This window comes from Muscardinus avellanarius (genome assembly GCF_963383645.1).
Source record: "Muscardinus avellanarius genome assembly, chromosome: 1".
Lineage (NCBI taxonomy): Eukaryota > Metazoa > Chordata > Mammalia > Rodentia > Gliridae > Muscardinus > Muscardinus avellanarius.
Genome location: NC_137786.1, coordinates 229,590,676 through 229,607,896, shown reverse-complemented (window position 1 = coordinate 229,607,896; position 17,221 = coordinate 229,590,676). Strand labels below are relative to the sequence as shown.

Here is a 17,221-nt window from a genome sequence, read left to right as displayed (position 1 = left end):
TCAGGAGACATCTGCGGTTCAGAAAGGTATGGCTCTCTCCCACGCTCCTGCACAAGCCTGTCTAGGACCCGGGACTCCAGGGTTTCACTCTGCTTCTCTTTTTTCCGTTCACTCGACAGCTGGAGACACCTGCAGCTCGCTCTGGCATCGCCAATGCACCTGCCCACTAGCGCCCGCAGGGAAGGGCACCGTGTCCCGCGCCCTACCCGGGTCTTCGACCACCTGCGGGTCTCTGACAGAAGCTCAGCCAATCCAGAGGACTCTGAGGCAAAGAAGGCGGGACGAGGAGCAGAAGTTCAAGGCAGGAGCCCCAACCAATCCGGCATCTAGCTGTCTGACAGACGGTCACTAGTACCCACTTAGAGACACCGGTCAGAGTGGGGCGGGAGAGCATACAGCGGACCAATCAGGAAGGGAGAAGGCGCTCTCGAGCCAATTGAGGCCGAGAAGGTGGGAAGGGGCGGAGCTCTCCTGGTGGCTGCTCGGTGGTGGGAGAGGGCTCGGCTTTCTCTCCTAGTTCTCACCCTGGGAGTCCTCAGCCCCTGGAATGCGAGGGAGAGACTCAGGGAGTTCCTGGAGTGGGGCGCAGAGGCATCGCTCGGTAAAGCCTGGGAGCGAACAGGAGCCTAGTTAGGGAGCCGCTGGAAGCTACCGGGTGGGCATCGAGGAAGCCAAGGCTGGTTAGGGGCGGGACTTCCGGGGGCAGGGCCATTGGGTGGGGCGGGGCTTGATGCTGATGTTAGTCTGAGGGGCGGGGCCATTAGATCTTGGGTGTTAGGTGTTAGAAAGAGGGTAGTAACTCAAAATCAAGAGCCTTGCAGTGGGGATGGTCTTGCCAGAGACCTTGGGGTGGCAAGTGACAGTTAAGGGCTGGTGTGCTGCCGGGGAGATTACCTACCCTAACCCACGTCCTCTCTTCCTAGGGTGCCACTGGTGGGGACCTTCCTTGGGTGCCCTCCCCTTCGTAGGATGCTATGGAGTTCCCAGAACACAGTCAACAGCTGTTGCAGAGCCTCCGGGAGCAGCGGTCCCAGGGTTTCCTTTGTGACTGCACCGTGATGGTGGGTAGCACCCAGTTCTTAGCCCATCGGGCTGTGCTGGCCTCCTGCAGCCCCTTCTTCCAGCTTTTCTACAAGGAGCAGGAATTGGACAAGAGGGATCTGGTGTGTATTCACAATGAGATTGTCACGGCCCCAGCCTTCGGGCTACTTTTGGACTTCATGTATGCTGGCCAGCTCGCCCTGAGGGGGGACACGCCTCTAGAAGATGTGCTGGCAGCTGCCAGCTACTTGCACATGAATGACATTGTCAAGGTGTGTAAGCAGAGGCTGCAGGCCCGGGCCCTGACAGAGGCCGACAGTACCAAGAAGGAAGAGGAAACCATTGCACAGCCCCCTAGTTTGGAGTTTCTGTCCACCTCTTCTCATGGCTCCCGGGCTTTGTTGGCGTCTGCAGAGACTTCAGGCCATTGGGGTAAAGAGGAGTGGAAAAGCCCGGCTGCCCCCTTACCTCCTGTCCGCCCTCCAGATGAGCCACCGATGCCTGGCGGGGCCGACACTACCCAGCCTGGCATGGAGGTCGACTTGCCACATCTGCGGGCACCTCCCCCACCAGTCGCTGATGTCTCCGTCTCTCTTGCCAGCCCCAGTAGCTCCACAGAGACCATTCCTGCCAGTTACTTCTCTTCTGGCCTCCCAGCAGTTTCGGTGGAACCCCTGACTCCTCTTGATGTGGGTCCTGAGAGTCTGAGGGTGGTGGAACCTAGAGTTACCGGAGGACCCCTGCAAGGCCTCTATCCCCCAGCTTCAGTTCCGGCCCCAGCCCCAGACTCGGCTCCAGTTCCATCTCAGGCGCCAGCTCCAGCTGAAGCTGAGCTGGTCCAAGTAAAAGTAGAAGCCATTGTGATCTCTGATGAAGAAACTGATGTGTCAGAGGAACAGACTCAGGGGCCTGAGGGACTGTTCCCACCCGGGAGAGCAATGTATGGGGGACAGCCCTCCCAGCCAGAGGCTTTTGAGGAGCCAGGGGCAACAGGACTGGAGGAGGTGGGGCCGACTGACCACTTCATGCCTCCAGAGCCTCATCTACCCTACCATCTGCTCCCAGGGCCGGGGCAGTATCACCGAGGACTGGTGACCTCCCCCCTGCCCGCACCCCCGGCCCTCCATGAGCCACTTTACCCACCTTCTGAGTATGAAGCAGCCCCGGGAAGCTTTGGGGTTTTTACGGAGGATGTCCCCACCTGCAAGACTTGTGGGAAGACTTTCTCATGCTCTTACACGCTGCGGCGACACGCCACCGTCCACACACGTGAGCGGCCCTACGAGTGCCGCTACTGCCTGCGCAGCTACACGCAGTCAGGGGACCTCTACCGCCACATCCGCAAGGCTCACAATGAGGACCTGGCCAAACGCAGCAAACCGGATCCCGAGGCTGGCCCCATTCTAGGGGTGCAGCCCCTCCCTGGCTCCCCGACTGCAGACAGACAGACCAGTGGTGGCGGACCATCCAAAGATTTTGTACTTGGCCCCAAAAACTAACATCTGGAAGAGCATGAGCTGATACCAGGCCCGAGCTTGCCATCCTAGATAGCAGCCAGAAGGTCGGAGGCGTCCTATCACTCCTGCTGGGTGACAGAGTGAGGGCTCTGCCCAGGCTGAAGGCTCCCGCCCTTCTCTTTGCCTGGCCAGATAAGCAGGACTTTTTAGAGCAAAACAGATCAGCCAGCCCTCGCCAAGGGCACTGAGAATTTTCTTGAGGTGTAATCAGTTCGCACTCCACATTCTGGAACATAAAGCTACCAATGAAATGACCTCTTTGAACTGGTGTTGGCTGGTTTCTTCCACTGACCTGCATGTTTACATACCTTTCCTCCAGTCCTTTTATCTGTACTTGGGGTAGGGGAGGGGGGATTGATTACTTATGATAAAAATGGGCAAGGCAGAGAGAAATGTAGACTTCACTTAAGAGTATTCAGCGCTTGCTTTCTGAGCCATATGGAATATTTCATATAAATTCTCATTTTAATCCTCCACTTTAAGTCGGGCACGGTGGTGCACGCTTGTAATCCCAGTACTTGGGAGGCTGAGACAGGAGGATCACAGCTTTACGGCCAGCCTCACCTACTTAGTAAGGCCCTCTGCAACTTAGGGAGACGCTGTTTCAAAATAAAGAATAAAAAATAAGGCTGGAGGTATAGCTCGGAGGTAGAATGCCCCTGGGTTCCATCCCCAGTACTGCAAAAAAAAAAAAAAAGTGTAATATGTAAAATGAAATAAAATGTAACGCCGGGCGTGGTGGAGCATGCTTGTAATCCCCACGCTTGGGAGGCAGAGACAGGAGGATCGCGCAGATTCGAAGCCAGCCGCATGCGCTGGCTTAGGAGACCCTGTTTCCAAAAAAAAAAAAAAAAAAGTAAAAATAGGTCTGGGAGTGTAGCCCGGAGGTAGAAGGGCTTCCAGGAACCCCAGTACCACCAAAAAATAAAAAAATAAAAAAAAATAAAATGTAAAACAGGGTTGGAGGTGCAGCTCAGATGTAGAATTCCCCTGGGTTTAATCTCCAGTACTACAAACACACACAAAAATCCTCCACTTTATGTGGTGTGAGATCCTCACCCCCTATATGTGGACAAGAAAACGTGAAACTCAAAAAACTGAGCTTTAGCTGTGCACGCTTATAGTCCCAGCATTTGGGAGGCTGAGACTGGAAGATCATGGTTCTTGGACAGCCTCAGCTACTCAGTGAGGCCCTCTGCAACTCAGTAAGAACTGTTTCAAAATAAAGAATAAAAAACAGGGCAGTGGGGTGTAGCTTGGAGGTCAAATGCTCCTGGGTTCCATCCCCAGACACCCCGCCCCAAAAAAAGACTAATTAAATAACTTTCTTTTTTTTCGTGGGTCTGGAGCTGGAACTCAGAGGCATCTGACCTCCGAGCTACACCCCCCTGCCCAATTTTTTATTCTTTATTTTGAAACAGGGTCTCACTGAGTTGCGAAGGGCCTTACTAAGTAGCTGAGGCTGTCCGCGAACCGTGATCCTCCAGTCTCAGCCTCCCGCATGCTGGGATTACAAGCATGTGCTACCACGCCCGGCATAAAATAACTTTCTAAAATGCATTTGTGTGTGTGGGTTTGGGGATGAAACCCAGGGGCGTTTGACCTCCAAGCTACATCCCTTGCCCAATTTTTTTTTTTTATTCTTTATTTGGAAACAGGGTCTCACTAAGTTGTAGAGAGCCTCACTAAGTAGCTGAGGCTGTCCATGAACTGCCATCCTGTGGTCTCAGCCTCCCGAATACTGGGATTACAACTGTGCGCCACAACGCATGGCTTCTAAAATACATTTTTAAAAAATTAATTTATGAGCCGGGCGTAATGGCGTACGCTTGTAATCCCAGCGCTTGGGAGGCTGAGACAGGAGGATCGCACAGGTTCAAAGCCAGTCTCAGCTACTTAGTGAGGCTCTCAGCAACTTAGACCCTGTTTCCAAATAAAGTATAAAATAGGTCTGGGAGTATAGCCCGGAGGTAGAAAAAAATTAATTTGTTTTTGTTTGTAGTACTGGGCAATTTAAGAACCTTGGCAGGCTGGGCGTGGTGGCGCACTCTTGTAATCCCACCATTTGGGAGGTTGAGACTGGAGGATCGTGGTTCACAGCCAGCCTTAGCTATTTAGTGAGACCCTTTGCAACTCAGTGAGAATATGTTTCAAAATAAAGAGTAAAAAATAGGGCTGTGGTGTAGCTCAGAGATAGAATGCCCCTGGGTTCCATCCCCAATCAGTACTCAAAAAAAAAAAAAAAAAAAAAAAAAAAACTTAGAAAAGGAATAAAATACTCTACTTTTACTCTACTTTTGTTAGTTCTGTCTTTGGACTTTATCTGACTATTTGGTAGAAAAACTATCTGCTGTAAGCTGATGGTTATTTAAAGGAACAAAGAAGAGTGTACCTGAGATGTTTTGTTTTATAGTACTGGGGATTAATCCCAGGGGCATTATGTTTTATTTTTTATTTTGAAATAGAGTCTAAGCTGTAGAGGGCCTCACTAACTTGTTGAGGCTGGCTGAGAAGCTGTGATCCTATCAGCCTCCCAAATACTAGGATTGCAGGTGTGCACTACCTGGCCTGGCTTGGGAAGTTTGTGTTTTGCAGTACAGGAGATGAAACCCAGAGGCAGTCTCCCTCCAAGCTACGCCCCCAGCCCTATTTTTGTCTTTATTTTGAAACACGGTCTCATTGAGTTGCAAATGGCTCACTAAGTAGCTGAGGCTGTCCTCCCTGTCTCAGCCTCCTCAATGCTGGGATTACAAGCATGTGCCACCATGCTCAGCTCCTATTCTTTATTTTGAAACAGGATCTCACAAAGTTGCAGGTGGCAGCCTTACTAAGTAGCTGAAGCTGGCCTTGAAACTGTGATCCTGTGGTTTCAGCCTCCCGAATACTGGGATTACAAGCATGTGCCACCACGCTCATCTTACCTCCACTTAAAAAGGCCTTGGTATATAGCTTCAGCTAAGTATGTAATGCCCACAACTCCACAGGCATTCTCTACAATGTGTAAACTGACGAAGGAGCTCCTGAATGATGGATCCTCCTCTTGAGCCTGGGCCTGCACTAGATCTACAACCCGCATCAATGCCAACGAACCTTCTAGAGTGTTCCAGCAGGTGCTTCAGAGGCACTAAATGATGATAGCCCTTCCTCCTTTTTTTCCCTCCTCCACAAGGAACTAAGCTCTTTCAAAATACAGGGTGAAACGCCGGGTGTGGTGGCGCACGCTTGTAATCTCTGCGCTTGGGAGGTTGAGACAGGAGGATCGCACGGGTTCGAAGCCAGCCTCAGCTACTTAGTGAAGCTCTCAGCAACTTAGTGAGACCCTGTTTCAAAAAAAAAAAAAAAAAAAAAAAGGTCTGAGAGTATAGCCCAGAGGTAGAAAGCCTCTGGGTTCCACCCCCAGTACCACCAAAAAAACCAAAAAAAAACATACAGGGGTGACAGGTACAGAAAAGTGTTAGATATTTATCCTGCTCTATCATGGTATTGCTTCTAGAAGACTTAGTAATCTGTCTTTCCCACGTTGTTTAGAAAAGTTTGTATACTATAAATATGTACTGACTAAGAAGTAAAACATTTACTTGGTATCTTGTTGGCACAGGGCTTAAGGGTTATTAAATAAATATTTAAAGGCTTGACTCAAGAAGTTTTAAGAGGATAATTTAATGAAAAAATAAATAAGTGTAGTATGTTAATTATCTGCAAGCAATAGCAAGGCCTAGAAATTATCAGGGGGAAAAAACAGAAACCAGATACTTTCGTGGGGGAAAAAGAATCCGAATGTGTGTGAAATACCAGAATAAGGAACTAAAGTGATTAATACTTGGGCCCAACTCGTAACTGTCCATTTTCACCCAAAACGTACTACCCGATGTGGCACTGGGTGCTTGAAGAGAACAAAGGAAGAAGCTCCCTTTCCGCTTCCTCTCACCAGTTCACCCGCTGCTCGTCTCCTCTGTACGTGAACGCATCTAACAGTCCCGTCATTAAGCCCTGCGCCGGACATAGCATTAATTCCACCTACAGCGGACGAATGTTTTCTGGTGTTTGTCAAGGCAAGTACCACCAACACTAACATATTGAAAGCTACGTAAATATACAGATGGATAAGAAAAACAGATGCAGATGGTCTAAGCAGTAAAGACTTTGTGCAGAATAGGGGACAAAACAGCGATCCACCTGGGTCAGAGGTATAGGGTTCATTTCTTTTGCTGAGGCTCAGGTTTCCCCCTGCTGGGTCCCCAACAGGTCACCTAAGTTCAGGCGGAGAAGCGGAGCTCTTCTTTTGTTAGCCGAACATGCCCAGGTACAGCTGCTTCTCTTTTCTGTGGTAGCTGCTGAGCTCTGACTGAGTCAGCTGAAGGTACCGCCGGACATTGGCATCTTGGAAAAGGATGACGGAGCAGGCAGTTAGACACAGGCCTTAATCTCCTTATGGTAGGAGGGGGTTAACCCGCTCCCATTTAGCTCTACAAAATCTAAATATATCAAGATTATTCTACGCAATAGTTCCATTAATACCACTTTGAATTTTTTTTTTTTTTTTTTTTTTTTTGCGGTCTGTGGATGGAACCCAGGGGCATTCGACCTCGGAGCTACACCCCCTGCCCTATCTTTTATTCTTTATTTTGAAACAGGGTCTCACTGAGTTGCAGAGGGCCTCACTAAGTGGCTGAGGCTGTCCACAAACTGAACCGCGATCCTCCTGTCTCAGCCTCCTAAATCCTGGGATTAAAAAGCTCCACCCACTTTGAATTTTTAAAAAAATCAGTGGGGTGGGACAGCCCATAGCAGTCGTCCAGCTATTTGGAAGGCTGACACAAAGGATTACAGGTTGGAGGCCAGCCTTGGCAATTTAGTAAGACTTTGTCACCAAATAAAAAGGACTAGAGAGCCAGGCGTGGTAGTGCATGCTGTAATCCCAGTACTTGGAAGGCTGAGACAGGAGCATTGGAGGTTCACCGCCAGCCTCAGCTTCTGGGTAAGGCTCTCTGCAATTTAGTGAGACACTTTCAAAATAAAGAATGAGGCCGGGCGTGGTGGCACACGCTTGTAATCCCCGCGCTTGGGAGGCGGAGACAGGAGGATCGCGCAGGTTCAAAGCCAGCCCCGTGCTCTGGCTTAGGAGACCCTGTTTCCAAAAAAATAAAATAGGTCTGGGAGTGTAGCCCGGAGGTAGAAGGGCTTCCAGGAACCCCAGTACCACCAAAAAAAAAAAAAAAGAATAAGCCGGGTGTGGTGGAGCACCTTTATAATCCCACTGCTTGGGGGAATAAGACAGAAAAATCACAGGTTCAAGGCCAGCCTCAGCTACTTAGTGAAGCCCTCTGCAATTTAATGAGACCCTGTTTCAAAATAAAGAATAAAAAAAAAAAAACTAGGGCTGGGAGTGTAGCATGGAGGTAGGATATCCCTTGTTACAATAGCGGGTGCTGCAAAAGTAAATACATAAAAAATTTAAAAATATATAAGAAGGCTGGGTGTGGTGGCATACGCTTGTAATCCCAGCATTTGGGAAGCTGAGATGGGAGGATCATGGTTGAGGACAGCTTCAGCTACTACTTAGTGAGGCCCTTTGCAACTCAGTGAGACCCCGTCTCAAAATAAACAATAGAAAATAGGGCTGGGGGTGTAGCTCAGAGGTCGAATGCCCCTGGGTTCCATCCTCAGTAACACACACACACACACACACACACACACACACACACACACACACACACTATACACATGAATAAAATGGGGCTGGGGGTATAGCTTAGAGGTAGCCCCTTGATTTCATCCTCAGTACCTACACCATTTGCATAGACAGCACCTAATCTATGTACTGCAAAGTCAGAACTGTGAACAAATGGCTTTTTTTTTTTTTTTGGTACTGGAAACAGACCCAGGGGCATTCTACCTCCCAAACACACCCTCAGCCCTATTTTTAATTCTTTATTTTGAAACAGGGTGTCACTGACTTGCAAACAGCCTAAGAACTAGCTAGATGGCTTATTTTTTAAAATCTTTTCTTATAGTGGCTTTCACATTGATTTAAATGAGTGAGATTTGGGCCGGGCGTGGTGGCGCACGCTTGTAATTCCCGCGCTCGGGAGGCTGAGACAGGCGGATCGCACGGGTTCGAAGCCAGCCTCAGCTACTTAGTGAGGGTCTCAGCAACCCAGTGAGACCCTGTTTCCAAATAAAATGTAAAAAAGGTCTGGGAGTATAGCCTGGAGGTAGAAAGCCTCTGAGTTCCACCCCGAGTACCACAAATAAATAAATAAATAAATGAGTGAGATTTTTATTTTTTATTTTTTTGGGTACCTGAGGGTGAACCCAGGGACCTTCTACTTCTGAGGTATACACCAAGCCTATTTTTGTTGTTTGTTTTGCGGTACTGGGAATGGGACCCAGGGCCACTGTACCTCTAAGCTACACACCCAGCCCTATTCTTTCTTTTTTTCTTTTGTGGCACTGGGAACAGAACCCAGAGGCATTCTACCTCCAAGCGACACCCCCAGCCCTATTTTTTATTCTTTATTTTGAAATAGGGCCTTACTGAGTTGCAAAAGGCCTCACTAAGTAGATAGGGGCTGCCCGTGAACCGCGATCCTCCAGTTTCAGCCTCCCGAATGCTGGGCTTACAAGCTTGTTCCACCACACCCGGCTCTGAGTCCTGTTTTTTTATTTTATCTGGAAACGGGGTGTCACTAAGTTGCTGAGGCTCTCATTGAACCTGTGATCTTCCTGTTCCCAGCTAAAAAAGTGAGATTTTACTGCACTGCTCTGTCTGGGGTCCTCTGTTTTTAGCCTTCAGAAGATGCTCTAAGCCAGAATTTTAAAAAACAGGGGGGTAAACAATTTTTTTTTTTTTTTTTGGTGGTACTGGGGTTCCTGGAAGCCCTTCTACCTCCGGGCTACACTCCCAGACCTATTTTTACATTTTTATTTGGAAACAGGGTCTCCTAAGCCAGCACGCGCGGCTGGCTTCGAACCTGCGCGATCCTCCTGTCTCTGCCTCCCAAGCGCTGGGATTACAAGCGTGCGCCACCACGCCGGGCAACAATTTTTAATACTAAACAACCAACACCAGAATGCCTTGCCATCCTTTTCTCAGGATTCTTTTTGCCTTGGAAACAATGTAGCAAATCTCAAATTCTCTCAGGAGGCTGCCTCTTTTTCTAGGTCACACCTAACTTTAGCTAATCAAAAGGATAAAATAATAACTAAATCAAAGGCCAGTCCTCAGCTGGAGAGAAGGCGAGAGGATGCTTATGTTTTTTCATTGGGATTCACATCCACTTACAATAGCATTCCTCAAGGCTGGGAACTGAACAGTTGAAAAATGACGCTTTTAAAATCCGAGTCGAAGCCGGGCGTGGTGGCGCACGCTTGTAATCCCCGCGCTTGGGAGGCGGAGACAGGAGGATCACGCGGGTTTGAAGCCAGCCACGCTGGCATAAGAGACCCTGTTTCCAAAAATATAAAATGTCTGGGAATGTAGCCCGGAGGTAGAAGGGCTTCCAGGAACCCCAGTACCACAAAAAAAAAAAAAAAAAAAAAAAAAAAAAAAAAAAAAAAATCCGAGTCAAAGCTGGGCGTGGTGGTGCATGTTCATAATCCCCGCACTTGGGAGGGTGAGACAGGAGGATCGCACAGGTTTGAAGCCAGCCTCAGCTACTTAGTGAGGCTCTCAGCAACTTAGTGAGACCCTGTTTCCAAATAAAGTATAAATAGGTCTGGGAGTGTAGCCCGGAGGTAGAAAAGTCTCTGGGTTCCACCCCCAGTGCCACAGAAAATAAAAAATAAAATCCTTGTCATGCACAGTAGGTGACTATAGAAAATGATACTGCACAGTTATTTCAAAAAGCTAGGAGAGCTGAGCATGGTGGCGCATGTTTGTAATCCCAGCATTTGGGAGACTGAGACCAGAGGATCGTGGTTCACGGAAAGCCTTAGCTACTTAGTGAGACCCTGTTTCAAAATAAAGAATAAAGAGGCCGGGCGTGGTGGCGCACACTTGTAATCCCAAATTACAAGCATTCTGGAGGCAGAGACTGGAGGATTACAGTTTGTGGACAGCCTCGGCTACTTAGTGAGGCCCTCCGCAACTTAGTGAGACCCTGTTTCAAAATAAAGAATAAGCCGGGCATGGTAGCACACGCTTGTAATCCCAGCATTCAGGAGGCTGAGACCAGAGGATCGCAGACAGCCTCAGGTACATAGTGAGGCCCTCTGCAACTCAGTGAGACCCAGTTTCAAAATAAAGAATGAGGCCGGGCGTGGTGGCGCACGCTTGTAATCCCAGCATTCGGGAGGCTGAGACCTGGAGGATCGCGGTTCGCGGACAGCCTCAGCTACTTAGTGAGGCCCTCTGCAACTCAGTGAGACCCGGTTTCAAAATAAAGAATAAAAAATACGGCAGGGGGTGTAGCCCGGAGGTCAAATGCCCCTGGGTTCCATCCCCAGACCCGCAAAAAAAAAAAAAAAAAACACACACACAAAATAAAGAATGAAAAATAGGGCAGGGGGTGTAGCTCAGAGGTCGAATGTCCCTGGGTTCCACCCCAGACCTGAAAAAAAAAAAAAAAAAAAAGAAGTATAAAAAATAGGGCAGGGGGTGTAGCTGAAGGTCAAATGCCCCTGAATTCCATCTCCAGACGAGAAAAAAAAAATCTAGGAGAAAGAGTTTTGAGAGTTTTCAACATAAAGAAATGATAAAGCCGGGCGTGGTGGCGCATGCTTGTAATCCCAGCATTCGGGAGGCTTAGACAGGAGGATCACGGTTTGAAGATAGCCTCAGCTATTACTTAGTGAGGCTCTTTGCAACTCAGTGAGACCCTGTTTCAAAATAAAGAATAAAAAAAAAAAAGAATAGGGCTGGAGTATAGCTCGGAGGCAGAATGCCCCAGGTTCCATTCCCAGTACCGCAAAAAAAAAAAAAAAAAAAAAAAAAAAAATCTTTCTAGGGCAGGGGTGGTAGATCTTTTACATAAGATATACAAAAGGATCGCAGGTTCCAGGCCAGTCTTGACAACCTAGACTTGTTTCAAAATAAATAAAAATAGAGCTGGGGTATAGCTCAGAGATAGAATGCCCTGGATTCAGACTACTTGTCCAGGCTGGCCTCAAATGGGGGATCCTCCTGCATGAGCCTCCTATAACACGACTGCAGGTGTGTGCCACTGCACCTGGCAAAAAGCTGAGCTATGCTACCCAGGCTGGCCTTGCCTTCCTGTTTCAGCCTCCTGAGTGACTGGGAGTATAGCCACTGAGTCCTGCTAAGGAATTTTTTTTTCAGTATTGGGGATTGAACCCAGGGGCATTCTACCTATGAGCTACACCCTAGCCCTATCTTTTTATTGTTTATTTTTTAATTTTTTTGCTGTGTCTGGGGATGGAACCAGGGAACATTCGACCTCGGAGCTACATCCCCTGCCCTATTTTTTATTCTTTATTTTGAAACGGGGTCTCACTGAGTTGCAGAGGGCCTAAGTAGCTGAGGCTGTCCGTGAACCGTGATCCTCCCTCTGGTCTCAGCCTCCGGAATGCTGAGATTACAAGTGTGCGCCACCATGCCCAACTTTTTATCCTTTAATTTTGAGACAGGATCTCATTCTATTGTAGAGGGCCTCATTAAGTAGCTGAGGCTGGCCATGAACCTACGATCCTCCTGTCTCAGCCTCCCAAGAACTGGGATTCTAAGGGTGCGCCACCATGCCCACATCTGCTTCCAAATCCTGTTTTATTAACATATAACAGAAGCCTAGCATGGTGACACATGCTTGTAACCTCAGTGCTTGGGAGGCTGAGACAGGAAGATTACAGATTCAACATCTCAGTAACTTAGGGAGGCCCTTTACAATTTAGTGAGACCCTGGGTTTTTTGTTTTTTTTTTTTTAGTGGTACTGGGGATTGAACTCAGAGGCATTCTACCTTCCAGCTACACCCCCATCCCGATTTTCTTTCTTATTTGTAAGTACGGTCTTGCTAGGTTGATGAGAGTCTCACCACTTGCTGAAGCTGTCCTCAAACCCGCGATCCTCCTGTACTCAGCCTCTAAGTACTGGGATTACAAGTCAAGTACTGGGATTACAAGTGTGTGCCACCACAATCGGCCTGAGACCTTGTTTCAAAATAAAAATAAAAAATAAATAGGGCTGGAGGTATAACTCAGAGGTAAAATGGCCCTGGGTTCAATCCCCAGAACCATAAAACAGCAAGGACAACAACAAAAACCCACATAATAGCTGTACACGTTTATGGGGTACAGTGTGATAATTCAAGTATGCAAATCAGGGTGATTTGCATTACGTGTCCTTAAACACTCATTTCTTTGTGGTGACAGCAGGACAACTGGTCTTGTCCTCACAACTTCAGGGTCCTTGTCACTCACCTTTAGGCTGCCTACCGACGGCAGCCAGGAGGTAGTGCCGAGCCTGGTCATAGTCCTGGAGGTGGAAAAAGGCTACGCCTGCCCGGTACAAGGCCTTCGCATTATCCGGCTGTCGTTCCAGGACTTTCTGACTGTATTCTCTCACGCGGTCGTAGTTCACTGGCTCCATCTGAAGGAGGCAGGCTAATGGGCCAAGTTGAAGGGGGAAAGAAGGAGGAGGAGGGGCTCATTACACTGGATTCCACAGGCAGAACCCCACATAGGGTGATCTCAACAACGTTCACGCACTCAACAAATACCAAACTGTCTCCCGTGTGACGCACACTCCTCCAGGCACTGGAGGAGACACAGCAGTGAAGAAAAGGTGGAATTTTTTTTTTTTTTTTTTTGGTACTAGGGATTGACTAGGGCATTCTACATCAGAGGTACACTCCCAGCCCTTTTTATTCTTTTGTTGGTAAAAGAGGGTCTGGTCATCTCAGTACTTGGAAGGCTGAAACAGAAGGACGGCATATTTGAAGCTAGCCACAGCAATTCAGCAAGACCCAGTTTCAAAATTTAAAAAAAGATGGAAGCCGGGCGTGGTGGCGCGCATTTATAATCCCAGCATTTGGGAGGCTGAGACTGGAGGATCGCAGTTCGTGGCCAGCCTCAGCTACTTAAGTGAGGCCCTCTGCAACTCAGTGAGGCTCAGTTTCAAAATAAAGAATAATGCCCCTGGGTTCCATCCCCAGACTCACAAAAATAAATAAAAATTTAAAAAAATTAAAAAGATGGGTATGGTAATGCATACTTGTAATCTTATAAATTGGGAGGATAAGAAAGGAGGATCGGGGGTTCTCGGCTAGCCTCAACTACATAGTGAGGCTCTCCCCAACTTTGTGAGACCTCATTTCAAGAATAAACAATAGGCCAGGCATGGTGGGGCACAAGTGTAATCCCAGCATTCAGAAGACTGGAGGTGCCGGGCGTGGTGGCGCACGCTTGTAATCCCCGCGCTTGGGAGGCTGAGACAGGAGGATCACACAGGTTCAAAGCCAGCCTCAGCTAATTAGTGAGGCTCTCAGCAACTTAGTGAGACCCTGTCTCCAAATAAAATATAAATGGGTCTGGGAGTATAGCCCGGAAGTAGAAAGCCTCTGGGTTCACCCCCAGTACCACCAATAAATAAATAAATAAATAAATAAATAAATAAATAAATAAAAGGGTTCAAAAAAAAGAAGACTGGAGGTGTGGCTCAGATGTGACTGACCCTGGGTTCAATCCCCAGTAACACACACACAAAATAAAATATGACTGGGCATGGTGGTGCACATTTGTAATCCCAGCATTTGGGAGGCTAAGACCAGAGGATCGGGGTTTGCAGAGAGCCTCAGCTACTTAGGCCCTTTGCAAGTCAGTGAGACCCCGTTTCAAAATAAAGAATAAAAAATTGGGCAGGGGTGTTGCTCAAAGGTCGATTGCCCCTGGGTCCCACCCCCAGACCCACCAAAAAATAAATAAAATAAAATAGGTCTGGGAGTGCATCTCAGAGGCTGAATGCCCCAGGGATCAATCCCCACTACTGTAAAAAGAAAAGCTAAGAGGGTCTCCCTAGGTTTCTGAGAGTATTGCTACTTGTTGAGGCGGTCTTCAAACCTAGGATTGAAACCTCCTGTTTCAGTCTCCCAGGTACTGGCATTACAGGTGTGCTTCACCACACCTGGCTACCCCCAGCCTTTTATAATTATTTTATTTTTACGGTACAGGGGATGGAACCCAGAGACGTTGTACCTCTGATCTACACCCTTAATCTTTTTTTTTAATTCTTTATTGGGAAAGAGGATTTCACTAAGTTACAGAGGGCCTTACTAGATAGTTGAGGTTGGCTGGGAATCTGTGATCCTCCTGTCTCAGCCTCCCAAGTACTGGGATTCCAAGTGTGCGCCACCACACCCGCCTTATTTATTTGGTATTGGGTATTGAACTCTAGAGCATTTTACTCCAAGCTATACTCCAGCTTTTTTTTTTTTTTTCTTTTTTTTGGTGGTATTAGGGATGGAACCCAGGGGCATTCTACCTCTGGGCAACACCCCCAGTCGTATTTTTTCTTTATTACTATTATTATTATTATTATTACTTTTTTTTGCGGGTCTGGGGTGTACCTCCGAGCTACACCCTCTGCCCTATTTTTTTATTCTTTTTTTTTGGGGGGGGTCTGCAGATGGAACCCAGGGGCATACGACCTCCGAGCTACACCCCCTGCCCTATTTTTATTCTTTATTTTGAAACCCGGTCTCACTGAGTTGCAGAGGGCCTCACTAAGTAGCTGAGGCTGTCCGCGAACCGCGACCCTCAGGTCTCAGTCTTCCGAATGCTGGTTTATAGGAAAGAAACCATTCAAAATAAGCCGGGCGTGGCGGCGCACACTCGTAATCCCAGCATTCGGGAGGCTGAGATAGGAGGATAGCAGTTCACGGACAGCCTCAGCTAGTTAGTGAGGCCTTCGCAACATAGTGAGACCCTGTTTTAAAATAAAGAATAAAATATAGGGCAGGGGGTGTAGCTAGGAAGTAGAGTGCCCCTGGGTTCCAATCCCAGACTCGCAAAACAAACAAACAAAAAAAAACTGAAATACCAGGGACCAACAGTACCAGGTGAACCAAGTAAATCCTCTCCCAAGTGTTAAAATTCCCTTAAAGAAACAATGCTTGTTTCTTCTCTATAGCATGTAGTGAAAAATGTCCAAAAGCTATCAGCATCACCTGAGAGCTTGTGAAAAAAAGTAGTAAACGAGGCATGGTGGCTCACGCTTGTAATCCCAGTACTTGGGAGGCTGAGAAAGGAGGATAGCAGGTTTGTGGCCAGTCTTAGCTACATAGTGAGGCCCTCAACTTAATGAGACCCTGTTTCAAAATAAAGAAAAAAAAAAAAAAAAAAGCCCAGGGCATGGTGGCATATGCTTGTAATCTCAGCATTTGGGAAGTTGAGACAGGAGAAACTGGTTCCAGGAGTACTCAGCTACTTAGGCCCTTTGCAACTCAGTGAGACCCTGTTTCAAAATAAACAGTTCAAGGCCCGGTGTGGTGGTGCACTTTGTACTCCCAGAGTTTGGGAGGCTGAGACAGAAGGATGGCACAGGTTCAAAGCCAGCCTCAGCTAGTGAGGCTCTCAGCAACGTAGTGAGACCCTGTTTCCAAATAAAGTATAAAATAGGTCTGGGAGTATAACCTGGAAGTAGAAAAGTCCCTGGGTTCCACCCCCAAAAACAAAAACAAAGAATACAAAACAGAGCTGGGGGTGTAGCCGGGAGGTAGAATGCCCCTGGGTTCAATGACCAGTAAGGGGGAGGGGCGTATTTATAAGCTCCACCCACTAAATCCGAATCTTTGCAGGTAGGGCCCAGGTAATTGTGTTTTTAACAAACTCCAGGTGAGGTTTGAAGAGCCCTGCTTAGCAGCCACGCGATGAGAGCTCTGTGTATGGGAAAAAGACTTCCGTTCCTAGCAGGACAACTGGGTAACAGCAGCAAAGAACGTTGTGTCCACCACAGAGCTTCAAGTTCCTGACTCCATGCTCTCTACCCACCCTGATCCTTGTTCTTACCAGCTAGATTGTTGTAGCAGTGTGTCTGGGTGGTGTGCAATATGTTTTCTTGTTCAGGCGTGAGCGCCGGGCCTTGAGGTCCCAGGTTAGGTATCGGGGAGGGCAGACTGGGGTCCAGACCCCGCAGCTGCAGCAAAGCTCTGTGGTACCTACTCACAGCCTCTCGGTACTTCCCTTCGCGGTAGCGCTGGTTCCCTTCCTCCTTGTACAGCTGAGCCTCCTGCAGGCGCTTCTCCATAACTCCTGGTCGCCGGTCCTTGCGGAATTGGGAAGTGAAAGGTACGGAAGCTCTGGGGTTGATTTTGGTAGCTTAAGAAGGCAAACTAGCCTTCTCTAGGAGAACCCCTGGAAGGAGAGCTTCTCTTCCTTGTACCACACCCCCCACCTCTCCACTCTGCAGTTATTTTTTTTTTCGATCCCCAGAAGTGCAGGGAACTAGTGAGGAAGAGGATGTGGGAATAATAAAAGCACAGCTCGGGATTCCCTGACCGGGCGATCTTGGGGCTAGACGACACCCCGAGGGGCGTGTGGGAGGGGAGGCCCTCCTAGGGAACGGGCGGGCGGGCGATCGCCGGCAGAATTTACTTCCTCCTTTCTTTCGGACACACCCCCTAACCTGGAAGGAGAAGGGAGTGGGCGGGGACAACTGCCGAAGACGGCGAGAGGGCCTCCCTCCATGCCAGCTCTTTATTCGTCCTCATT

At 48.3% G+C, this 17,221-nt stretch overlaps 2 protein-coding genes across 3 annotated transcripts; one reads left to right on the top strand and one right to left on the bottom strand.

Moving 5' to 3' along the window:
• Window positions 1–557: 557 nt before the first annotated feature.
• ZBTB3 (zinc finger and BTB domain containing 3) lies at window positions 558–2,540 on the top strand (the record flags this gene model as incomplete). 2 transcript variants are annotated; one of them, XM_080719764.1, is made up of 2 exons in its annotated part: window positions 558–655; window positions 924–2,540. In XM_080719764.1, exon 2 carries the CDS (start codon window positions 975–977, stop codon window positions 2,538–2,540), a length of 1,566 nt encoding a protein of 521 aa, XP_080575890.1. In that variant the 5' UTR covers window positions 558–655; window positions 924–974. The 2 variants fall into 2 exon arrangements, with proteins under 2 accessions (XP_080575890.1, XP_080575891.1); XM_080719765.1 differs by having other exon boundaries at window positions 559–591.
• A 4,303-nt stretch (window positions 2,541–6,843) lies between these two features.
• On the bottom strand, window positions 6,844–16,757 carry TTC9C (tetratricopeptide repeat domain 9C; the record flags this gene model as incomplete). Its single annotated transcript, XM_080693340.1, has 3 exons — window positions 6,844–6,938; window positions 12,935–13,117; window positions 16,520–16,757. 3 exons carry the CDS (start codon window positions 16,755–16,757, stop codon window positions 6,844–6,846), a joined length of 516 nt encoding a protein of 171 aa, XP_080549466.1.
• Window positions 16,758–17,221: the final 464 nt, after the last annotated feature.